A 25,523-nucleotide genomic window follows, 5' to 3' on the forward strand; every position below is an offset into this window, starting at 1 on the left:
AGACCTGATAAAGACATTTCTGTTTATTCCAGTCTTATTAAATTCTATTAATTTAATCTTATGATTGTTACATCATTTCTCATTATTCTCTAAATAAGATGTTGTACTGTTTGATTGCAGACTGTTGTTTCAGAATCTTGGCTATATTTTGTACTTTGATTAAAACATTTCTGTTTTTTTTTTAAATTTATACTAAAATCTAAATACCTGCCAAATATTAGGGATAATGATAAATATTTGGATTTTAATTTTGATCCTTAAAACTTGAGGGGATTTTGGAGTCATTTTGAAGGTGTTGATATAATAGGTCCAAGGACAGACTTTACCCAAATGTTTTAAATTACTGGAGTGGGAAGTAACATATTAGTAGTTACTATAGTTTGGAATATCTGCCATATGAAAAGGGAGCACAAGATTTTGTATAGAACAAAGGCATCTGTAGTTTGCAGGAAGAATCTCTGCTACTCAGTTTGACAACAGGAACCATAGAAATGAACACACATGAGAGAGGAGAGTTGAAAGTGACACACAAGTGATGAAACAGCAGGGAAAATGGGGAGATCTTTATGCTCAAGCACTTCCATTTCTTAAATGCTTCCTGTATTCTGCAATGTGGCAAACCTTTCACAAAACCTAAGTTGCTTTGTGTGCTTTCAACTAACTTGGTGCAGAAATATGAGGGTTTGGGTTTTCATTAAATGTCATATTAACAAGTCATGGTGTCTGCTTTTTTTTTCTTAAAGCTTTACATGGATTCTTTAGGTTCTTAAAGGAACATTTTAATAGATCATTAATCCATTGTTATTGCAGTTAATTTAAAAGTAGAACAGTCTTTATTTTGCAACATGATTTTATAATTTTCTACTACAAATGGAGAAATTTATCTGTCTTTCAGGCTTCTGCAAAAAATGATGTTTTAAAGGTCTGCAGGAAGGAATACGAGGTATGTTTTTATGTGTCTGAATATATCTGAAAAAACATCAACTTTTATATCAATCAACTTTTATATCAATTTTATAAGTCCTGTCAAAACATCTTGTAGAAGAGGGAAAGTTCAGTCTTTTTAGAGCTGTGTGTCTGAGTGTGCTCATTTTCATATGAATGTAAATTATCTCTCTGCAGTTTTTATAAAAGTATAGTCACAATCTGTAAAAAAGTTTTGGATTTTTTAGTCTTGCATATACCTTAATTTAAATGAAAAAGTCACAACTGTCAAATTGGATTCCCAAAAAGTTTATTTCATAGGAGATTTGATCAAAGTCAGCATTCTTTGTGATTATTCAATCTGTCAGAAACCTTTCAGCTTTGACAGGGAGAGTCCGCCTAAAAGTGACCTAATGAAATAAACTCAAGAAAGAACAGCCTTAAATATCCTATCTGAATATAAATAATTTCAAGCATATAATTTTTTGTAACATCAGTGAAACCATTGATGCTTGCAGTTATTTTTACTGTTCTGCTCATAAAATTAATCATCAGGATATCTTCAGAAATCTGCCTTTACCTATGTTCTTTTTCACACAGTGTGTGGAAATGCTATTCTGCAAGGACTAAGGACTGCTTTTCTTTTGATACTCATCTTAATTAAAAGCCAGATTCCTCCCACCCCCTTTAGTCTAATTTCCTTCAGCCCTAAGTTAGGTAGTCCTGCATCAGTTCTGCTCATAATCAACAGTTTGGGATATCAGACAATATTCCATTCTTTTGATTTGGGCAGAAGTGGAGCAGTTTTCCTGGTTTTTTTCCAGGAAGTATTGAATTACTTTTTTGAAATTTACTTTCCTGTTTGTCTTTTACCTAAACAATCTACAGAGTATTTTCCTAGACTCTTTACTGTGGAAGTTAGTGTGGGTTGAAAGCTTGTTCTCTTAAAAAAATGTGTTTTCATTTTAAGTAGTTCTGTCTCCTTTCATGCTATGATATGCTATACTGTCAACATCTGCAAGCTTCTCCTCTATTATGCTGGTCTGTTTCCTTCTTTTTTTCTGGATTTCTGCATTGCTGTAGGAGGTTGGCCAGTATGGGTTGAAGGAGAACGGGAGAGGAAAGGTAAGAGAATAAAGAACGACTTTATGGTCATAGTCATCTTATTTACTTTTCCAGTTTTTATCTGGAATTTTGAAAAATGGGCTTCTCACTCTTAATCAGGAGTGATGTGATCTTGCTGTTATTGTACAGAAAACCTTAATGCTTGCTATCTGTGCAAGACTAAAAGAGAAGGAGAGGGAGAAAAATCATAGTAGAAGGTATCAGTCTTCTGATGAGGGAAGAAGGAAAGAACTTTTTTAACGAGGACTAGGTGTATTAGATCCAAATAGTGTCAGGGACAGAAATTAAGTATCTGATGTGCTAGATCTTCAGTTATGATAGAATTTTGTTTGACAATGATTTTTCATATGTATACAGGCTTACAGGTGCTCATGGAAAATAATACTTAAAATATCCTTAGGAGGCTCATTGGTTGAATTAAATTCAAGGAAGTTATGTCTAAGATTGAAGATTCCAAATACAACTTTTGGAGGGATCCTGCAGTTTCCCACGCCCTGTCATTATTTCTCTTTAAAAAAAACCAAAACACTGTTCTTGCCACTCTGGTGTATGAGTCCTGCTCCCTCTGTAGTGTCTGAGTAGCTTCTGTGTCCTGTACTGTACTTTGCATTCTGTGGAGTTGGCTGGGGAAGCACTGAACTGGGGAAGGAATGGCTACTTCAAACTGAAAGAGGTGACATGAGGTCACAAATAGCACGTGAATCACATAAATACCATGTCATACACACTGTGCTTGGTTTTGCATTGAAGAATTCATACTTAGGTAAAAATGAGGATCCAATTAGAAAAGTAGTTTGCGGTATGGATCATAGCGCTTGGTAATCAGCTCTCAGTTCTGTTGCTGAGGCATTTAATAAAGTACATGATGTAAAAGTAAAAACTATATGAATTAAGGATGTAAAATATAATTCCCTATTTTGTAAACACTCTCATAGCTTACCAGTCTTCTTAACTTACTTAGCTTACCCACATAAGGATTTCCCAGAGAATTTTCACAAGCTGCTTAGAATAGTCTGAACTGTGCATAGTACACTTCTGTATTCTTTTGAGATTAGAGAGGCAACTTTGTGACTTACCCTTCAGCCTCCCACTAAGTTAATGAGGGTGAAGAAGGAGGTAAATCTTTATGGGTAGGGCAGAGGGTTCAGAGCAGTGAAAAAGCCAAACCATGCAGAAGGTGTCACCAAGTGGAGACTCAGGTCATGCAGTAGCAGAATCACTTCAGCACTGATGTGCCAGCTTTCACAAGATTAATCAAAGATGCTTTTTCTGCTGATCATATATTTCTGCATTATTTTACTGTAAATATTTATGTTTATTTTAATGTGGAGATTTTACACATTTTAGAAAAGTATTTTGTTTGAATAAGGTCTTCATTATTTATCAGTTCTTTGAAGATGGCATGTCCTGTAACAATTTTTATTTTCAAGTAGCACTGCATACAGAAATGAATAAATTATGCACACCTTGCCCAGTATCTTTGAGTGTTACCAAAAGGTATTTTATTTGCCTTCTTCTGAAGGTTTTATTCTAATAGTCGTTTTTTCCATCTTCTGCTTCTCAGATACTCCTTTTGTCGTCTTCATTTTTCCTCTAGTTCTGTGCACCTCAGTTCTTTTATCTTTCACTACTTCTCCCAGCTTTCTGCTGTCCTGTTCATCTTCCTCTAAAAAGAAGGTAGGTAATAGTCAAAGGAAGAAGAAGAAAGAAGTGGAGATGGTATGGGTTGTATGTAGGATTTTCTGATTTTTGAATTTTTAAAACTTTTGTGTAAAGTGAGGGTTCATTTTTTAAAAGACCACATGGAATACATGCTTGGAGGAGCAGCTTAAAATAGTTCATTAATCTTAAAATAATCTGTAAAGGCTTTATTACTGTGTTTAAGATCCCTTTTCTGTCTTCTGTGCATGGAAAGAGTAGCGACGAAGTTTCCAGTAGATTACAGCTCTTGAGTCTGTGCACTGCATATTGTGAGATCACCTCTCTGAATATTAAGAACTCCAGTTTTTACTTTATGTGTTCCAAATAAGGCATATAAACTTCTCTAGTTAATTTGCACTGAGAGCTTTACTGCAGCTGAGCACTATTGACATCTCGCAAGCAGTTGAAATGCAACTGAAAATGTCACCACTTATTTAGCCTATGCTCTTACAACTACTTTTGATACACAGTAGTGAACACTTGGTGTTCCTGGGTGGTTTAAAGGTAGTTTTGCTATCACAGATTTGAGCACTCTAGCCTAATCTCACTTTGCAGCTTTTAAACACAGCAACTTAAAATGCAGTGCCTGCAGCTTCAAGTGCTGTAATGGGGATTCTGGAAAGTATTCACTCTGCTATGGTATTGATTTGTTTTTTTTCCCTCTAGGGTCTTATGATCCTGCTTTTTGTTGAGATTTTAGTGAATGCTGACTATTAATTACCCTGCTGAAAAATGCAGTCATCAGTTTTTAGCTCTTATCTAATTATTTGTGTGGATTACTCCGAGACAACAGATGATAACTCAAGGAACTGTTTAGGACATTGTTTAGCTAAAGGTTCCTAAACAGTTTTAATGAACTCTTAAGGCACAGGGCTGTGTGTGGCCTCTGGAAGTACAGCTTAATGAATTCAGGATGGACTCTGACCGTACACTACACATCGTAGATGATGTTATTGTCATCTGCTGGTGCTTTTTGTCTCTATTCTCTGCTGTTCAAAGAAGGTTGATAGAACATCCAATGATCTTGCCAAAATTTGAGTTCCAGTAAATTTTATACTACCTCACTCTGCAAGTGTTTTCAGTTCTTTGCTGGTTTACATAATAGAGGAAAATCTTGACCTTACTTGTTATTACTGCAAGTTTTTAAAGTTTTTAACAGATGTTCACCATCATTTGACACTTCAGCTGATTCCATTAAACCTTAGTATGTTGTTAGCTTCTAACTTTTCTCTCAATAAATTGCAAGATTAAATGAAGTCAAGGAGCGATCAAGAGGGTTTTCTTTTCTGTGCTTAACTGCACAGAGTTAAGCATTTTACTATTGTATTTGTTAACTCTAGGTAATACTTATAAATTAAGATGGCCTTGATTGGGGAAGATCTAGATTCAAATATTTGTCATAGTTAGGTTGCCCAGGATAATAGTACTGAAGTTATTTTTCTGCCAAAGTTAGTAGAATATAGATCCCATTATAATTTTTAGAGAGGAAAGTACTTTTTTTGTGGGTTTATTTTGCAAAATACTCTGAATTTCTATTGTGAAACAACAGCTTCACTGTTGGTTTTCGTTCAAGACACAAGAGGCAGCCATTTAGAAAGAATGTGCTTATAATGTGAAAGCATGCCTCACAATGCAGAGGACTTCTTCCTTCAGCAAAATGTTCTGCTCTGTTTGTGTTGGGGTGTGTGCATTTTGGGGTTTTGAGCCGTTACCTGCAGCTGATGAGCTCCAAAAAGAGCGAAACCAGTTAGGTCCTGCAGTACTGGCTAAAATCTTCCTTCAGGGGAGGGTCTGGTGGGGAAGACTGAAAAATGTTCTCTGCTGCATAAACCTCAACACCTTTTCCAATTTCCATAACACCCAAAAGAAATCTTTGAGAGCCTTTACTTGAAGGTGTACGTGGTTGTGGTGCTGGTGTGTGCCTGCCACTTTTCACTCCTTCTGCTTGTACTCTCACTGGCTTTAATCACCAGGCTTGGAAACACCTGGCTTGAAAAAAAAAAAGAGAAGTCTGAAAGATGGGACTTGTGCACAAGTAAAACAAATCATTGTGTTTGTGGTTTAGAAATTTTGATATTGCCATCTTTGTTCGCTTAATTTAGATTCAACAAAAGTTAAAAATGGAGTATCAGACTGTGTGTGTACACAGTATTGCCTTTGTAGCATCATTTTCCCAAATCCTGATGACTTAGTCATTCCTTTAAAGAGAACATACTTTTTTCCTCCTTTGGTTTCTGTGTTGATTGTCTGGTTTCGTTTTGTTTTTCCTTACCTATATCTGTCTTTTACCTTTTGCTTTATTTTCTGTGTCTTTCTTCATTGCCAATTCACTCAAAGATTCCGAAGAAACCTTGAGTGGGCAGAAAAGCTGGTGATCTTAGATATGAATGTTAATTAAGTAGACATGGATATGAACCTTGTGCTCTCAAAAGAAGCTGCAGTTAGTAATTCAAATCAGGCTGACTGTCTAATGCTCTTAACTTTATTTATGTACAGATGATTAGACACTAATTTTGAAATTTTTTTTTAAGATTATCTCATATCTATGTAGCTATACCCCTCACATGTTTGAGGGGTATATACGTACATATAAACTGAACATTAGCCAGACCTACCCAAAAAACAAAGTCAGCACCCTTAACTAGCATTCTAGTGGCGGCTACAGACACAATTTTGTGAAATATGGGGAATTGCTGTAACAACTCAGTGCAGCTGAATTTCTTCCCCTGCCTTACTCAGCTGCCATTTTTCCACACGCATTCCCTCCCCTTCCTTGCCTTACTCTGCCTCTGGCAGGTCCTTCTAAAAGATGATGTCTAAAAAATGCTTCTTCTATTGTGTTCTAACATAGTATCATACCTGTTGATATCACTGACTTAAATCCCAGGGGATGACAAAAATGAGTTTTCATAGGGATTAGTGAGAAAGATCAGGTCATGACAAGGTGGTGGTGTAAAGGCATACACAAGACTATACAGCTGGGAACAGGGACAAGGTGGAAAAGGGAAGCCAGACCACTTCCTCTTAACAGAAATGTGAGGATTATTACAGTGATTCAGCAGTCTGTGGAAATGTATTTTCAAAATACAGACAGAAGATTTATTACTAGGTTAGGATTTCCTGCATGTATAAAATTGGTGAAATCATAGAATTTGTGAAATCACTGTGAGAAGATAATTTTATCTCAATTTGAGCCCTTTAGAGGAGGAATATTAGTAAATATCGTAATCTTCTCAACATTCTCCTTTCTTTTGTGTCCTTTGAGCAGGGCAAGTGACACTATTATTCATTAATTGCTTTAGAATCACTTTTTTTTATCATTCAACTTCTGAATAACATGACAATTTTTATCTGAGTTTATTGCAGCATTAGAGTATGATTCTAAGTTTGTTTGTGCTGACAGTATGATCAAGTACTTGGTATAACCATGGCAGACAGACTTTAGACTTTCCAGCAGCCTGTGCTGTCCCAGTGCCTTAAATAATAAAGTTACAGTGTTCATTCTGCCTGACTGGTTTGTGTGCCGCTATGGGAATCCATAAAATCAGAGGATTTTGGGAAAGCTGCAAAAGGCAGGCCTCAGAGACAGCAGAACTGTGATTACAGCTAAGCAGTAGCCATAAGATTTGTCAGCAGAAAAATTATATAAGAAGTAGAAAAGTAGACAAATAGAACAATGACCTGTCTATTAGCACTTGGATAGAATAACTCCCTAAGCTACAGAAAAATATATCTAGCAAGATAGTAGGAAGTTCTAAGCTTCTAATGGAGCTCTGTGCATTGTGTTTTAAGGCTTACAAGCAGGTCTTTTATTTGAAATAAGCAAGCATTGTTTTAACCGAAGGTACATGTGCTTATAGTGGTTGGATAGAACTACTGCCAATATACTTTTGCTTTGTGTGATTGGTCAAAAAACTTTTAAAGTAAGTTGGGACATTAAGTTCTTTGTCTGCTGTCTGGGATGTGAGCTGGTGGCATCTTCCCATTGTCATAACCGTGTAATGAGACTGATGCTGGAAAATACAACAGCTCCAGACACGTTCCTTAGCAATCCTGTCCTGTTTGTGATTTGTACAGAGACCCCTGGCCAGTGATATGCCACCTTCCAGTGCTCCATGCAGGGTGGCTCTGGAGAAGTCAAATTTCAGCAGCTTCTGAGGAGAGTCAGTTTAGGGGCAGTGTTGTTGTATATGGCAGGTCCCATGGAAACTGTGTGGCCACATCAAAAAAAGGCTTTTCTGGTAGTCTTTGCCTGGCATCTACAGTGAAGGATGTATGGTGCTACAAAAATGGCATTACTGTTTAGGCAGCAGTATAAATCTGCTCTTTACAGATGTAGGATGGTGACCCCACCTCTGTGTTCTTTCTCCATTAATTCTCTTGTCCCTCATCTTTGTTGCACAGATGGATGTGTAACAGGATTTGGTTTGTCTTTAGGAAAGAAGGAAACATCTAAAGTTAATCAGATGAAAATGTGCTGCTGGGATGAAGAATGTTGCTGCAAATTCATTGGAATCTGAGAAAAATAATGCAGTATCCATGCTTTTGGGAGAAAAGATCTAAAATACTGTAGGGGATGTTTTTGGCATAGAAAAAAAAAGTCTGAATTGCTACTTTATGAAATCTAGGGCTTTGTTTTATGTAAGGCAGATTTTTCAATTTTTGTGTGAGGTGTACCAATAGATCTGTGCTTTATTTATGATCACTAGAATTATAAATAGTTGCTGTTTGTGGAAAAATTAGTTACACTTCCAAGTTAGACATGTGTTTATTCTCTTAGGGCCTTTTGTTGCCGCATCTGCCGTGGCTTACCCAAGGTTTAAATTAATTTCTGAGTTCTAATAGAAGGAATTTGATGCTGCTCATTACAGTATTGGGACTGTCCTGTTTAAGATCTTGTGTTCAGAAGAAAGCAAGTAGACAATACGAATTAAAAACATATTCCTACACACTAAACAATATCTAAGTCAAAAGGAAAAATAAAATAATTAAGATAATTCCCAACATGTTTGTATTTTCATCTGTTTGCAGCAGTACAGATCTGCACAAAAATAGCCCCAGGATTATTTGGATACCCACTTCTCTGCAATGCAATGAATAACCAGTAACTAAGATAGATGAAGAATGGTGAACTACTGGGCTTGAACTAGGTCTGCATTTTGAGCTCTCTTCCTTGTCCTAGAGGTAGCAGCAAATCTAGTGTTTTCCTGTTTTCAAGAAAGACTTTAATCCCACATGATTTGGGATCAGTCTGATGGTGTTTCTGTTTCTTCTCTAGATACTCTCTTCTGTGTAAAATACCAATTTGTTTAATTATAGGGATAGGGGAAATGAAGATCAGGAATTTTATTAAGATGGGGATTATATTTTGTCACTATATTGATCAAGTATTTGATCAGGTTTTATAACTGGTGTTCTGAAAATTGTAGAGGTTAGATATTTCTAAATTCAAATTTCTCTTTTCTCACAATCATAGAATTTTAGTATTTGATAACAAGCAACTGCATTTTGGAATTTCAACCTCATGACTTCATCTTTTCATAGCGTTCCAGGCAGCTTATATGCAGTACCTAATTTTTTTAACGGGAAATCTGCTTATTCAGCGTGGGGAAGACTGGGGTTTTTTTGGTAAGAGTTCAGCAGTCATGGGAGAGGGGATTCTGCCCCTCTACTCTGCTCTGGTGAGACCCACCTGGAGTGCTGCATCCAGGGCTATATCTTCAGCATGGGAAAGATGTGGACGTGTTGGAATGAGTGCAGAGGAGAGCCACAAAGAGAGATGGAGGATGTCTCCTATGAAGACACCCTGAGAGAGCTGGGGTTGTTAAGTCTGGAGAATAAAAGGATCCTGGGAGACCTTATAGCACTTCCTAGTGTCCAAAGCGGGCCTACAAGAAAGCTGGAAATAAACTTTTTGGCAGGGCTTGTTGTGATAGGGCAAGAGTTAATTTTTGTAAACTAAAAGAGGGTAGTTTCAAACTAGATACAAAGAATAAGATTTTTTTTATGATGAGGGCCGTGAGGCAGTGGCACAGGTTGCCCAGAGAAGCTGTGGATGCCCCGTCCCTGGAAGTGCTCAAGGCCAGGTTGGATGGGGCTCTGAGCAGCCTGGTCTAGTGGAAAATGTCCCTGCCTGTGGCAGGGGGTTGTGACTAGATGAGCTTTAAGGTTCCTTCCAACCCAAACCATTCCATGAGTGGTCTGCAGATTATAGACCTCTGAAACAAAGCAGGATGTGTGTGTTTCCCTCCTTCTGACATTTGCGATGTACATCCCCCAGCTGTGCCTTTCGGCTGCAGTTTGAGAGTTGGTTGCATGCGGTAGCTTTTGAGATGCATTGTCATGGAGTTATTTTGTTGAGACTTACTATTTGCATGCATCCATCTGTGCAGAATTTTTTTTTCTACATAGAATCTTTAAAATTATTGTCCTGAAAAAAAAATCCCAATGTCTTGGGACACTCTATTATAGCAGTTTACTCTGTTTCTAAGTTAGTCCAGGAAAATGTTCCAATTTACTTGTTTGCTTGAATATTTCTCTGTTTTATTATGAGTACACACAGAACTTTGGTGACCCTTGATCTCTTAATTTCCTGGTTTCACTGTTTGTATAGTGGTTTTGTTTTAATGTAATCTAATTGAAGCAAATAATACCAAAGGTTTATTAGCTCATTATAACAAATGATTGGATACTTAAATATTTATTTGAAGTTTTCTGGCTTGTAACACTGTTTTTGTTTTGATTTCAGAATGCTCTCTTTAGTTGTATTAACAGAAATGAAAGTAAGTATGTAATGAATAGTTTATTTTGTTTTTCTTTTGTATTATTCATTTTTTCTCTAAACTATAAGAGGTTACGTAGCTGAACATTTACACAAACATGTAGATTTCAGACCCATGTAAGCAAAAGCCACAAGTAAATTGTCTTACTCGAGTAATAGAGGGATATGGCTATTTATATAATTAATATCCGTTTTTAATTTGAGTATCTGTATTTATCTTTTCTGTCATCTTTTTCTTCTGCTTGTTCATTTGATGTGTGCTAAGTAGCAAAATTAAATGCATAGTTGAAATATTGATGAACCATGCATTTTGTTGCCTGATATCTGTTTATGTAAAATGAAATTGGTGTCTCAGAATTAATTCTGAGTAGTAGAAGCTGTTGTCAAGAACTACTGTATGTATTTAACAAAATAGCAAAAATGGATGAAACACCAGTACCATCTGTCTGGGTTTTTTGAATTATACTACTCTCATATTTGTTTGTTTATTAGTAGCATTTCTCTGATAATTCAATTATTGGACATGTCTGGTTACCTAAAATAAGAACAAAACAGTTGAAAATGAGATTCAGCTGGCTTGCTCATGTCTTGAGCTTGAGTTCAAGGCAGCTTTAATACTGACTTTTTTCTCCTGCCAGACAAATAAATGTAGTTTGGCTAGTTACAGATATTTCCAGTCATTCTGTAGACAGAGATTTTTCAACAGAGCATAGAATTTATTCTTTTTTTTTTCCTTTCATTTTCTTGGGCATCCTTGTGTGTCAGACTTGCTCATCTCTTCATTTCCCTGAGTAGGAACCCATAGATTTTCTGTTGTTTGTCTGTTTGCCTCCCCAGTGGGGTCGGTCTGTTGCAGTTACGCAGGTCACCACACAAACTGCCGGGAATATTGCCAAGCAATTTTTCGGACAGACTCCTCTCCTGGTCCGTCCCAAATTAAAGCAGTTGAAAATTACTGTGCATCTATCAGCCCTCAGCTTATACACTGCGTGAATAACTACACACAGTCGTATCCAATGAGAAACCCTACAGACAGTGAGTACAAGGAAATCCTTCTTTACTGAAAGAACGTTATTGAATATACTGAAAATGTACTTCTTGTACATTTTATATAAAATGCATTATTGTAGAAGTCTATTGTATGAATTGTATTACTATCATTTTATGAATTTATATGATGATAACTTTTGGGTTTAGGTGCAATCATTATATGAATTTATATTATGATAATTTTTGGTTAGGTGCATTAATAATTTTTATTTTCTTTTCATTTTTACATATTGGCTTTGTAGGTTTGTTTCCAGAGTTGATTCTATTTATTTGAGATTATTTGGAGGAGGAGAAGGCACCTTACAGCACTTTTATTTCTCAGGGCTGTTACATTGTCCATCTTTAATGTTTTGTGCTTGACTGTCAACTATTTTGTTAACAGGTTTGTATTGCTGTGATAGAGCAGAAGACTATGCGTGTCAGACGGCTTGTAAAAGAATTCTAATGTCAATGAAAACAGAGCTTGAAATTGTTGATGGACTTATAGAAGGCTGTAAAACCATGCCTCTCCCTCAGGACCCACTTTGGCAATGTTTTCTTGAGAGTTCAAGATCTGTTCACCCCGGAGTCACTGTGCACCCCCCACCTTCAACTGGCCTCGATGGAGCTAAGCTCCATTGCTGTTCTAAAGCAAATTCTTCCACATGTAGGTCAGTATCTCTCTAACCTCGCTTCCAGTTAGGAGTTTGTCTTGTTTCTGACCTTTGCCTGAATCTTGCTGTGTACATCAGATAGGAAGTTCTGGAATTCTTAGAAAAAATGCAGGTTCAGGTTACCAGATAGTAATCTGTTGAGTAATGTATTCTGTCCAATACTTTGTATCTCAAAACATACTGTTTTATAAGAGGAATCAACCTTTTCTTACATTTGATACCAGCTTATTATAGCAGACCCAGTAAGTTAATGAAACTTGTACCATACTTGTGCTCCTAATAGCCAACATTGCAGCCTCTGGTTAAGAGGTCTTAATGAGATGCTAAAGAGAGACAAAAGGACAATCAGCTCCACAAACTCTCAAGTGCCTGCTTGCTTCATGTTAAAACCTTGGCAGTATTCTTTCTAGATGCTCTTCTGGTTTTTGTCGGTTAAAAATAACGTAGGTAATTTAGTAATTCAATAAGGGAGCTAACTATTCTGACATTTAGAAAAACAAAGGTTTTCAGCAAATTGTTGCATGCTTACAAATTATTGAGGCATTTTTAGTCTAGAGTGGTTTTCTGTCCACTTTAAAAATAGATGGTGATTGCATTTTAAATCCATCAGTGTATCTGAATAAGTGGCAAACATTTTTGACCTGTTACTTCCTTTTATATCAAAGTTTCTAGTAACATCTCATGAATGCAGGTTTAGTAGTAGAGGCCTGGAGTTACATTATTTCTTAGAACATTGTAGTATAGGATAGTTAAGAAAGTATCTTTTAGTTCCTTGCTTTGACAATGAGTTCCAAAATGAATCCTTCTATCAAGTTTTCAATAGGCAGGAGATCTAATAATACAGTGAAGTTCCACATCTTGGGATGGAAACTTTTGTTGTTTGTAGGACATTGCCATGAACAATGAGAGCTGGGTATTGCCGACACCAGGAAACATCTCAAACGAAGGCAGCAAACAGTATCCTTGTTTCAAACATCAGGGCAAAAGAAGGAATGTATTTTGCTTGACAGTCATTTCTGTAGGAGGAGAAAGTGTGATTTGAAGCTGAAGAATGGAATTAGAAGTTGTTTATTGTGATGTCAACTTGGATTTATTACCAAAGTAAAATCAGCAGGGTTAGTTTTCATCTCAAAGTTGTAAGTTCAGGTTTCCGTTTGTTACATTTTTATTGGATATTGCAGTTCTATATCCTAAAGTCTTTCAGTCTTAGTAGCTTTAAGATGTCCTGACATGCTTGAGCAGAATGGGTTATTTGCTTTGAGCCCTACATTTGGGTGCCCTTGGAGTCTTTGTGGGCTCTAGCACAATCCTCTGCGGTGAGCGGAGGCAGTGATGAAGCAAAGAAGTGATGGGCTATATCCGAATGGATGTTCTTTTAATTTTATTTTCTTCATCTCTATTTGTTTTTTGTTTTCAGAGAGCTCTGCACTAAACTTTATAGCACGAGCTGGGGCAATTCACAGAGCTGGCAAGAATTTGATCGCTTTTGTGAGTATAATGCAGTTGAAGTTTCCATGTTGACCTGTTTAGCAGATGTACGAGAACCTTGTCAGCTGGGCTGTAGAAATCTTACTTACTGCACTAATTTTAATAACAGGTAGGAGAGAGACACTGAATGTTTTATAAAGGAATTCCTATCTTTGATTTAAAAAAAAAAATGAAATATTTTTAAGACTTATTTTGAGATTGTATGTAGCTTTCTTTCTGCAAGTATGGTTTCAGTTTATTTGAAAATAAATAGTTTTTCTTTGGAATGAACTTTTGGAAGTGTATTTAGCAACTCATGTAACAAAACTTACAAGAAAAAAAGTTAACCCGTGAACTTGTAAAATGTCACAGTGTATTACCTCTATGTATTCCTCTGCCTTACTGCATAGACAAGTAAGCCATGGTCACTGGAATGTTGTGTATTATAAATAAGCTTAAAGTGCTTGTTGAATTTACATGTTACTCATTTTCAAAATTCCTTTTTTGCAGAGATGTTTCTGTGGGTTTGTACTCTGTAAGAAAAAATTATTTAAAAGTGGTGTCTAAAGTAATTGTCAGGCTACAGTTAGAGTTTAAAAAAAACCCTAAATTTTCTTAGCTATTAGAGATCTCTGGCTTTTTTTTTTTTTAATAGTATGTAGTGGTGTGAGTGTTAATAGGAGAATCCTCAGCCTGGCTAAATATAAATCATAAATCAACTTGCATTAGTGAGTCACCAAGAAACATTTACAGACATATTTGGGCTAAGATATTTGCTCTTAGGTCAACTTCAGGTCAGAAATATTAAAGTGATATTTGATCTAAGAGATAGAGGTGAGAAGGAAGTTTCAGCCTTGAGTCTTAAGGACCTTGTCTTCCTTAAAGACAGATTTCAAATTTATTGTGATCTTGCTTAACTGTGGGAGGTATTAACTGCTTGTATACTACAAAAAGCAAGCCATATGAAGGATGTAGAGTTCTTATGGTGGAAAGGGAAAATGTGTGATACCTTTTTTCTTTTATATATGCTATATCTTACCTTCTCCTTTTAAGACCAACAGAACTATTTAGAAGCTGCAATACTCAGTCAGACCAGGGAGCCATGAATGACATGAAGCTATGGGAAAAAGGGAGTATTAAGATGCCTTTCATAAATATTCCTGTGCTTGATATTAAAAAATGCCAACCAGAAATGTGGAAGGCAATTGCCTGCTCCCTGCAGATTAAACCTTGTCACAGCAAATCTAGAGGAAGTATTATCTGCAAGTAAGTATCATGGGGAAAACAAAAGCCATTTTAGAGGTTTTACTAAGGATTTTAATGAAAACTAAAAAGCTGTAGGATTGTGTTTGCTATGTTAGGAGAACATGGCAAGGTAAACATGGACGGAATATGAAATTGCATGGTGGCCATTGCTTGAATCTCCATCACTGTAAATTAAGATATTTGCCTGTTAATGAGATGGATGAATATACTTGCATTGTGAAGTGAAAGAAAAAACAGATGTGTTGCAGGGTTTTTTGGCTTTCCGTGGGGTCTTAAACCTTTCCTCTTTCTTGGTTTTGGGATCTACTAATGACTTTCAGCTGACAGAAAGATCTGAAAAAAAAAGTGGATTTTTTTGCATTAATAAATTTTGAAAGTAGGTGATTGAGTAGGAGAAAGAGCAGTTAATAGTGCATGTAGTGAGGTAGAGTTCAACCCATATTAGAAATTGGTAAATAAAGGAAGTGCTTGGTCTTGGAAGATACATGCATATCATGCCATAGAAAATGAAGATCACCAAGCCCAAAGTCAAAAAGGAGTAGTACAAGCAGTAGTTTCTGTCTTTGTGTTACAAATTTGTTCCTTCCTCCTATGTAAAATGTAGCATATACATATATGTATAAACACTCTGCTGTGAGGCATATTGGTAAAGTTGTGGATTCAGGGAAGGTAATAACATAGAAATCTTTTTCATATAAGCCCTTTTTTCTTCAAGTAGTCTTCATGAAGTTCTGTCTGTTTGTTTATTTATCTGTAGATCAGATTGTGTGGAAATATTGAAGAAGTGTGGAGATCATAATAAATTCCCTGAAGGCCACTCAGCTGAGAGTATTTGTGAGCTCTTATCTCCAACCGACGACTTGGAGAACTGTATACCCTTGGATACTTACCTAAGTACTAACATACCTATGCAGCAAAATTAGAAACCAGGATACTTTGACCGCTTGTCATTACTTTTAAAAATCTTAATTATTTATTTTTAAGAAAATTGTATCGAATTTGAGGCATTTTATTTAGTGTATTAGAGAAAATTCAAATTTTCAAATTGCCATTGTTCATTGCTTCTATTCCTTCTTGTATTGGGCATATGTGACAAGAAAATTATTGGGCAGACAAGATAAAGGAAATATATTTTGCATGTGGAGGTTCATCTGGGTCATTATTTCCAGGAACGAGGATTAAACTATTGAAATAAGTTAACTATCTGGTCATATCATGCTTCTATATCTATAATTAAAGTAAAAAAATTCACAGAATTGTCAAAAATATTATTTTACTGGATGTACAAAATGCCATGCTTTGCTGAAGAAACATAAACCTCACTTACATCAGTGTAGATGATGTGTATTCTATTTTCAGGCCCAAGTTCTTTAGGTAACATTGTGGAAGATGTCACACATCCATGTAATCCAAATCCATGTGCAGCTAATCAGCTGTGTGAAGTAAATAGAAAAGGATGTCAATCTGGAGAGCTGTGTCTTCCATATTTGTGTGTGCCAGGTAAGGTTTTTGAGGCTTCGCTTTACTGAATTTTGCAGGTAAATGTGTCATTGAAATGTTGTTGAAGGTTTTGAAGTGCTCTGCTGTGCCATGGTTCAACCCAGCTAACACCTGAGTACCACACACTGCTTGCTCACTCCCCCTCCGGCCTGGGCAGGAACAGTTTAGTCGCTGAAATAGAGTTAACAATAGTAATTGTGATGGTGCTGATGATGAAAAGGGAGATAACAAAAAGAGAGGGATACAACCCACAGGAACCAAGAGGTGCACAGTGCCACAGCTCCCCTCCCTCTGACCCAGCACCCAGCCCTTCCCACCAAAGACGTCTGGACATGCAGCCAGTGGCATTTCTGCTCCCTTCAGTGACACTTTTAATGTGGGTGCACCTCACCAGAAAGACACTTATGGTTATTTGGAAACTGATGGTTTAGAACACTGGTGTTGTCTAACCTCAGCACCATGTGTAAATGTGAGCTGACTGGGGAGAGAGCCTCATGCAGAATAAGTTTCAAATTTTCATAACCCTAACTTTGAAATGGCAGGGTTGGGTGGTGTCAGTAAGAAAGATCAAACCTACAAAAAGGAAGTGTGAGACTCTGCAATGTCCAACTTCTACAACCCGTTCATTGTCCCGCCCTAGGCACTGGTAAAAACTTGTGCTTGCCGCAGTTTTCCCCTTTCCTTTAAAGCAGCAGGTGTCAGTCACATGAGGGGTCAGCTGTGGTTCTTGAAGCAGAGCAGAAAGTGTGCCTTTGGTGACCACTTGAACGTGTGTGTGACTGAGCAAGTGAGAGCAAAACTGATTTTTACACTGGATTGTGTGGAGTAGCCTCCTTTCTAGAGGAGGTGATGGAGACATTGCCATAGCTGTCTCACATCAGTTCCCTGAGCCTCTGTTCTTCCAGCAGTTCTGTGGCTGATCAGCACTTTCCCCAGTGGTTCCTAATTAAAAAGGAAAGCTGGATTTTGCTTCACGCATATATCTGCTCTACTTGAGCTCTTTTAAAAGTGAGGATAGACTTCAGCTCATTATTTGTGTGAGCCTAGGGCCATTGTTTTGGTTATGCTTCTATGACCCTTACAAATATTTTTGTTTTCCTGGAAAGCTGAGCCTTATTACTATAGAGATTGTATTGTCTTCACTTGCTGCAAAAGTCATTCAAAGTCATCTGAAAACAAGTTCTGAATACAGAGCTTTCAAAGAGACAATTTGCTTCCACTGAAGGTTGGAAAGTGACTTTTATGTTTTCATTCAGTCTTTTTTATTGGCTGAAAGTTTCATGGGATTTGTTGCAGTTCACCCCTTGTAGGGTTATTTCAGTCTATTTATTTTATTATTTGTCCAGAGTTGACGATATGATGCTTTTACCCCCAATCGTCTCGTTCTGTTACGCTGAATAATAAGTTTTGCACCTTTAAGACTTGTTGCAGAGAGTGAAGGGGAGAGAGAAGTGCACAGCTTATTTTTTCCAGACACTGCTCTCACTCCTCCACATTCCTGCTCCTGGACTGTGTTGTCTGTGGATGGACAGACAGCAAGACAGAGCTCTCCTTGGCTTTTTGTTAGTTTTAGCTAGCTGAGGCAAGGAAGATTCCTGTACTGTGGTTTTTTCCATTTTCTTTAGGCCTCTTGAAACCTGCTCTGGGCTGAACACCCACCAGAGCACTGACATCTGCACCTGTGGCCCACCCGGGCCGGGCCTGGCCTGTGACATTCCCAGCACCAGAGGGACTGATCAGAGACTGAGTGAGCTGAGCTGCAACCCAGGGACGGGGTTTTCTCAGTTTCTCATCTCTTTTGGAGCAGCAAGGGGTTTTATTGGTTAATATAATTTAATAAACAGCTTTTTTCCTCTTTTCTCCAAGGAGGTATTTTCTCCTGGACCAGCTGGGGGGAGGGGCTGATTGAATTTGCTTTCCTACCAGAGCCCCTTTGGGGATTCTCTCTCAAATTTGCTCTGAACCAGAACACATACATCTATTGGCACCCAACGTGGGGCTCAAGAAGGTGGAAAAAAGCTCCATTGATTGTGCGTTGGTTGTGCTCGCTCTCTAGTGAGTTAAAGCAGTCACTAGCCATGCTGCTTGAATTCATAATGTCTCTTGGGGTGGAGGCCTTCATGTGATTCTGGTCTCTAGACCTTTTTGAGGTTTCAATACCTTTCTGGTCACTAGGATTATTGTCCATAACACGTAATTTTTACGGTAGAGGGGCACGGATTGGAGTAGCTGTTGTGCTGGCCTTGGTGATAATGATTTATAAGGCGTTTACAAAAATACTGGCATCTGTTTACGATATTTATGGTTTATGGTTCCTTCGTCCTACCCTGCATCCCAGTTCCAGTAGTATGTTTTGGGAATTTATTAGTGATTGCACCCAGTTTGTTAGAGGAGGAGCTGGGAATAAGGCTTTCCAGCCTTTCCTTTTCTTCTTCTCCTTTGAATCTGTTATGTCACTTTTTGAGAATGTTCAGTTTCCCCTGAATGTTAAAGAGACCATCTTTCTGGTATTAAATCTGGTAAGCTTCCTCTATATGGTCTGCAGCTTCTCTAGCATGAGGGCTGAGATATCCAGAGGAGTTGGTGAGACCCCTGACCCAGAAGCAGATGCAGGTATGAACAATCCTGTGTGGTGTGGAGAATGGGAAAATATAGGCCAAACCCTGAAGGAATTTTCTGATCCTGTAGCGTGGGATTTTCCACGGGAATAAATTCAGAACCTAGCTGAGGTGGGGAAATGCCTAAAAGAGAAGTGCCATGATGATTCTAAGGAGAAAAGGCTAATTGCAATAATCTGGGCCCTGGCCTATGCTTATCACATTCTGTTAGATACTGTAGGGCAGCAGACGGAGGCAGGGGAGCACGGAGATAAAGCAGCAGCTACCACAGCCACTCAGGCTGCAGCCAACACCCCAGGCTCGAAGCCAGCAGCTAAACCAGATGGTGAGCATAAGCCACTGGCAGTTGCTGCAGGAAAAATACACACAAGCAAAACCAATTGGCCAGTGACTGACGATGATGATCCAGGGGAAGGACCCTCAACAGCAACTGATACAAAAGCCAAAGTTAACACAACTGACACAGCATCAGAAGCCAATATTGAGTCCTATTCCCTGAAGGACCTTCGTGGCCTGTGGAAGGATTACACCCGACAACCTGATGAATCCGTAATTAGTTGGCTGGTCTGTCTCTGGGATGCTACAGGCGAGTCAACAATTCTGGATGGCACTGAAGCCAGGTATTTGGGATCCCTGTCACAGGATCCTGTCATTGACCAAGGAATGATGAGGGGGGCTAACCCTCACAGCCTCTGGGCGCACGTCCTAGGAAGTGTAGCACAAAGACACCTGTGTGCAGACGATCTCTATGCAGCAAACCCAGTGGAAAACCATAGAACAAGGGATTCAACGCTTGAGGGAAATGGCAGTGGCAGAGATTGTCTTCTCAGATGATATAAACACTGTAAATCCAGACTTGGTACCATGCACATCTGTGATGTGGAGAAAACTTGGAAGATGTATTTGTCCTGGTTCAGAGCAAATTTGGGAGAGAATCCCCAAAGGGGCTCTGGTAGGAAAGCAAATTCAATCGGCCCCTCCCCCCAACCGGTCCGGGAGAAGATACCTCCTTGGAGAAAAGTGGAAAAAGCTGTTTATTAAACTAGAAAACCTAAACAATATTAACCAATAAAACCCTTTGCCGCTCCAAAAGAGATGAGAAACTGAGAAAACCCCATCCCCGGGTTGCAGCTCAGCTCACTCAGTCTCTGATCAGTCCCTCTGGTGCTGGGAATGTTGCAGGCCCAGTGTCTGGAAAAAAAACCTGTGCACTTCTTCTCTCTCCCCTTCACTCTCTGCAACAAGTCTTAAAGGTGCAAAGCTTATTATTCAGCATAAGAGAACGAGACAATTGGGGGTAAAAGCATCATATTGTCAACCTAGGACATTATTTTTCCTTGCAATTTTTCATTTCTTTTTTCTTTTTTTTCCAGTCTTTCTTTTTTAAATCTACTTTTCCTGCTTTTTCTCCCTTTTTCCCCTCCTCACATGTCTTGCAAAAATCTTTCAGTGTTAACTTAAGAGCTACAAGTAGAGAAGAAAGGCACAATGAAATATGCCGGAGAAGGCAAACAACTGGGCTTTGCTTGTGAGACCCTTTAATTCAAATTCTGTATTGGAGAGGATGAAGCATGTGTAGTATTTTTCACATAACATGTTTCATACTACTACAGAGCTGGAAAATTAAAATACATGAGAATTACTGTAATTTCATGTCTGTTTCTCAAAAGTAACATGGCACTTCACAACTTTGTCTCAAGCAGCTATCTTGTATTTTTGCTGCTTGTTGCCTTGAGGAAATGGGTGAATGTAAGGGCAAGAGTAAGGCTGCTCAAGAACACTTTACGTTTTTTGCAAGTCAGTGTAGTAATTCATTTCAGTAATGGTACTTGCCCACATGTTTACCATTTATGAGCTAAAATTTTTCCTTTCATGCAGGCTGCAAACTGGGAGAAGCCTCGGATTTTATTGTCCGACAAGGTACGCTTATCCAAGTTCCATCCTCAGCTGGTGATGTTGGCTGCTACAAGATTTGTACCTGTGGACACAGTGGCTTGCTGGAGAACTGTATGGAAATGCGTTGTGTTGACCTCCAGAAATCATGCATTGTTGGAGGACAAAGAAAAAGTAAGTAACAGAGAGCAGTGATGCATCCTGCACCTGCTCCTTACCTAAGGAATTTTGAGCTACGTGAGAAGACACAAAGGATCTGAATTCAGAGTTTATCAGAAAATACAGAAACTGATGGTTCCATCCCTGTCTTTCATACTGGGTTAAGTCTTACATATGCTGGAGGGTTCCACTATTGAAATCAGTACTGAGCTGTGCCTGTCTCAATCACAGTCCTGTGTGAAGGGTGTTCTCAGTGCACCATTTCTTTTTAGAATAGGATGGTTTTCTTACTAGCTCCAAATGATTGGTAAGGGGTTGTTTTGGCTTTGTTGTGGGCTTTTTTCTTCCTTCCAGAGGCCTGTGGTATCTGGACCCGCAAATTCCCAAGGTTTGTGTTTCCACTCCAGTGGTTGGCACAAAGACCTCTTTCCCTACTTGCTGATTCATTCACCTTAAGTTTTGTTAGTACTCATGCACATATTCAGAGTAGGAAGCACACATCTTCAAAGTGTAAAAATACAATTGGATAAAAATATAGGATAGGTTGTTGTGATCAAGTGTAGGGTTCAGTGGGAAGGGCATACTGTCCAGATACCTGCCTACATTGAACCATTCCCTTTTCCCCTCTTCCCTTTGTTTTCCCACACATCTTCCTGCTTGATTCATCCTAATTAATCTCCTTCATCATCTTGATTCATTTCCTTTTCTTTGGCTCTTCCACTAAACAGCCTCTAATAAGTTTTTCACAATCTCAATGTTAAATAAGAATTATAGTTTAAGATATCTATCCATGAGGCTAATATATGCCAAAAATAAACATGTAAGCAAATACATGATGATGATGAAGGTGTATTGAACACTGTGGTTTTTTTAAATCTTCCTCACCATGGCAGCTCCCTAATTAGAGTTTAAATTGGCATGGGTAACAAGGATTTATTGGGTTCTACCTAATCTGACTGTCAAAGGAGTTCAAGGAGATGTGACAGGTGATGCTTCTTAGAAGACTATATTGATTTATTTTCAGATTTACTCTTCACTTGAGACCTTTAAATGGGTATTTTTGTCATGCAAACTGGCATTATAATCTTGGGAAAAGAAAACAAAATAAAGAGCTTCTACTAAGGCAGGAGAAAACTTAAGAAAGGTCTTGCATATAAAGTGGAGTCTGTGCTGAGCTGTGACCTGTCTGAATTTGGTGTCTTTGAATCAGCAAGCAAGAGATATTCTGCTAGTGAACAGTTACATATCTCAGCACTGCACATTGTTTAGTGTCTGTAAATCAGCCCCTTTAAAATACTGTCAAGACTAAAGGAAAGTAAAAATATCTCATAAGTCCAAAATAACTGAGGTTTCTTTTTTACCGTTATATGAGTTATTTTCACACTAAGTAAAACTTAAGAAGCAAGGCACTTGCTGTATTTTCATTTGTCACAAACATAATTGTCAGATTGGGAACCAAACCCTAAGTCACAAAAGAGCAGGAAATTGGGATATTATTTTCATCACTCAGGAAAGTCTGCCTGCAGTATTCCAGGGAATGGAATGGGGGATTTTGGAATCTCTTTTTTTGTTGTTGTTTGTCCAAAGAAGATAAAAGGCAGCCAAACACACTTAAAACTTTTCTTTTGGGTTTTGGATTTTTTTTTTTTCGGAGTCGGTATTATTTGATCATGGAAGCAGAACAATGAAAACATCTTAACATTAAAAATATATTTGATGGGCAGTTGTAGAAAATATCTTGTGAAAGTGGATACTTTTAAGATACAGTTCTTAACAAATGCAGTTTTTAAATGATGACTGTAACTTTTTATGGACCATTCTATCCAACTGGCAGTTTTTCAGATTATTTGTGAAAATAATCACAAAGATGTTGGATGCTGCATTTGTATTTTATGGTTTCACAGTGTACAGATCTCACTTGTTCTGGGAACAAAATATGTGTAGCTGTAGGTATCCAGTAAGTGCTGTCCATTTAAAAACAAACAAACTACCACAACCCCAAAACTAAACAGCTTCCTCTTTTGCCATAGTGACTTATGAAGTGTTTGTGATGATTAAGACTCTAGCTATTATGTAATAAAAAATAGAAATTACTGAGTTCCAAATTTGCTAGATGATGCATTGAAAGCAAAGAATTAAATTTTTATGGTCACCATGTAAATATTTTGCAGTAACTACATTTCATTGGTTTATATGTCAGTCATAAAAAGCCAGGGTTTAGACATAACATCTGAACTGTGTTTTTTAAAACCATTCTCTATAAAGAAAACAACTCTGAACAACTCTGTTTTGAGTGATGCTGGGGTTTTCTGTGTTGTGGGTTGACTCCAGCCAATGAAATGATTACTGATGAGGAGAGGTTGCTGTGTGCACTCTTTGACAGTGAAAGACAATAGCCCTGCACAGTTTTCAGGTGGATCCTAAGTACTGGATCTCTGGTACTCTGAAGAATCACCTGAGATCCTGTGTTTGGCATTACCTTCTAAGCTTTTCTTCCCTACTGGCAAATTCTTTGCTCCTTTGAGTAGTACTGTGGTGTAGAGAGCTTTTTGTGCTACAGAGGCTTTCTCTCCCACTCCCTCTTGTTCTGCCCTCATTTGTCTCTGAGCACCTCTTCTGAATTGCTGCAGTGCTGAGGGGTTTCCTTGTGCCTGTGTAATATTTTCTTTAAAATTCTAATTCTCAATCTCAACCCTTTGAAAAGAGATGAGAGGGAATTACCTTATTCTGTAAGGTAATTACTATTATGTTTTCCTCAAGAGCTGTGTACTTGTTGGTAGTCTTTGATAACCAGCTTGGTTATGGATAGATCAGAGTCTGTCATCAACATGAATTGATTTGATACAAAACACGCATCACAGTGAAGGGCAGTCATATGGCCAGTTCAGAAGACCAAACTGGAGTTGCTAAATTGAAGAAAAATCCCCTAAGTTTGCAGTTTGATTCTTAGATTCGGGTGTTAAAATGTTACTGACTTATAAAATACATTCCAATTCAATGAAGGCTGGAATGAAGCATTGGCACTTTTACCTCATGACAAACACATACAAATTGTGCTTTATGTGTGAGACTAAAAGTTTAGGAGGTATATGTAAATTTAATTTAGAAGAATGTGTCTTTACATAAGCTTTACCTTTAAGAAAACATGAAACTTGCTAGCCAGGATTTATTATTCTTAAAAAAAAAAAAAAACAAACAGAAAACCTAATTTATACAGGCTTTGAAAGGACTAAGTCCTTGCTTCTGTGGTTAACTAATTAATCAAAACAACATGTGAACAGACTTTTCCTGTAAGTGAATAAAGCAAAACTTGAAATCTGTTGAAAAAAAAGGATGGAAATTTCAGTGGGAAAATATACTGAAAAGAGAAATTACAGAAGCAATTAATGGGAATGTAATATCTATGTAGTGTATATGAATATGTAGTCTTTGGGTGTATTTGCATTAATTGTATGTATTTATTTATTTGAAGGCCATGGAACGTCCTTTAATATAGATTGCAATGTCTGTTCCTGTTTTGCTGGAAACTTGATTTGTTCCACACGTCAGTGTCTATCTGAGCACAGCTCAGAGGATGAACGTCGGAAGTTTACAGGTAACTTTCCAAACCATGAAAATTCCAAGTTGAGTATTTTTAGAGCAGGAATTATCAACTAAATTCTTTCTGCAGTATTAATGGAGGGCACCCGATAATTTGTTATTACTCTGGTTTTTTAACTATTTTTTTTTCTCATGTCCAACCTGCACTGCAGGAAAAAAATCAATACTGAGAAATAAAGCCTCAAGTAATACCTAAAAATAAGTAGAGACAGAGTGCATTAGGGATGAGAGGTAAGGAGTTTAGGGGAAAAATGGAGAAAGCTGAGTAGAATGAGCAAAGGGGCAGGACACAAACTTCTCTTCCTGCTGCTTGTGATCCAGCATTGCTAAATGACAGGTGGGAGAAAGGGGCTGAAGGCAGAGATGCCTCAGTGATTCCTTTCGTATCTCGTGTCGTGGAAAATGAGTGTGCACCCAGTCCCTGTTCTATGTTGCTCCTGCAGGTCTGCCCTGTAACTGTGTGGACCAGTTTGTCCCAGTCTGTGGCCAGAACGGGCGCACGTATCCCAGCGCATGCATAGCTCGCTGCGTTGGGCTCCAGGACAACCAGTTTGAGTTTGGATCGTGTATTTCCAAGGATCCTTGCAACCCAAACCCTTGTAATAAAAATCAAAGGTAAAAGCAGAATATGTTTCTCAGTTTTTCTTTGGCTTCATCTGCTCATAAAGCAGATTTACGTGTTCTTTGAACGTGTTGTATATTGTAGCATTCTACTTTGGGCCTAGTCCAATAAAAATAACTGTTTGAAGTAGCTGCTTTTTATTTATCATAGTTAGTAATACTGGA

The 25,523-nt window shown here is 37.9% G+C and overlaps 1 protein-coding gene across 3 annotated transcripts in view; it reads left to right on the forward strand.

Moving 5' to 3' along the window:
• RECK (reversion inducing cysteine rich protein with kazal motifs) overlaps positions 1–25,523 on the forward strand; it is a 50,810-nt gene that overhangs the window by 17,081 nt on the left and 8,206 nt on the right. The window contains exons 6-17 of one of the 3 annotated variants that reach the window (XM_064705115.1): positions 896–943; positions 2,008–2,049; positions 10,499–10,532; positions 11,369–11,566; positions 11,964–12,231; positions 13,652–13,831; positions 14,755–14,967; positions 15,725–15,861; positions 16,327–16,467; positions 20,964–21,152; positions 24,610–24,732; positions 25,181–25,352. In XM_064705115.1, the coding sequence (XP_064561185.1) occupies positions 896–943; positions 2,008–2,049; positions 10,499–10,532; positions 11,369–11,566; positions 11,964–12,231; positions 13,652–13,831; positions 14,755–14,967; positions 15,725–15,861; positions 16,327–16,467; positions 20,964–21,152; positions 24,610–24,732; positions 25,181–25,352 (1,745 nt within the window). Of the gene's footprint in view, positions 1–895; positions 944–2,007; positions 2,050–8,775; positions 8,901–10,498; positions 10,533–11,368; positions 11,567–11,963; positions 12,232–13,651; positions 13,832–14,754; positions 14,968–15,724; positions 15,862–16,326; positions 16,468–20,963; positions 21,153–24,609; positions 24,733–25,180; positions 25,353–25,523 lie in introns of those variants that run through there. The other 2 variants (XM_064705116.1, XM_064705117.1) reach the window with 2 other exon arrangements.

The sequence above is a fragment of the Zonotrichia leucophrys genome, chromosome 2, assembly GCF_028769735.1.
Source record: "Zonotrichia leucophrys gambelii isolate GWCS_2022_RI chromosome 2, RI_Zleu_2.0, whole genome shotgun sequence".
Lineage (NCBI taxonomy): Eukaryota > Metazoa > Chordata > Aves > Passeriformes > Passerellidae > Zonotrichia > Zonotrichia leucophrys.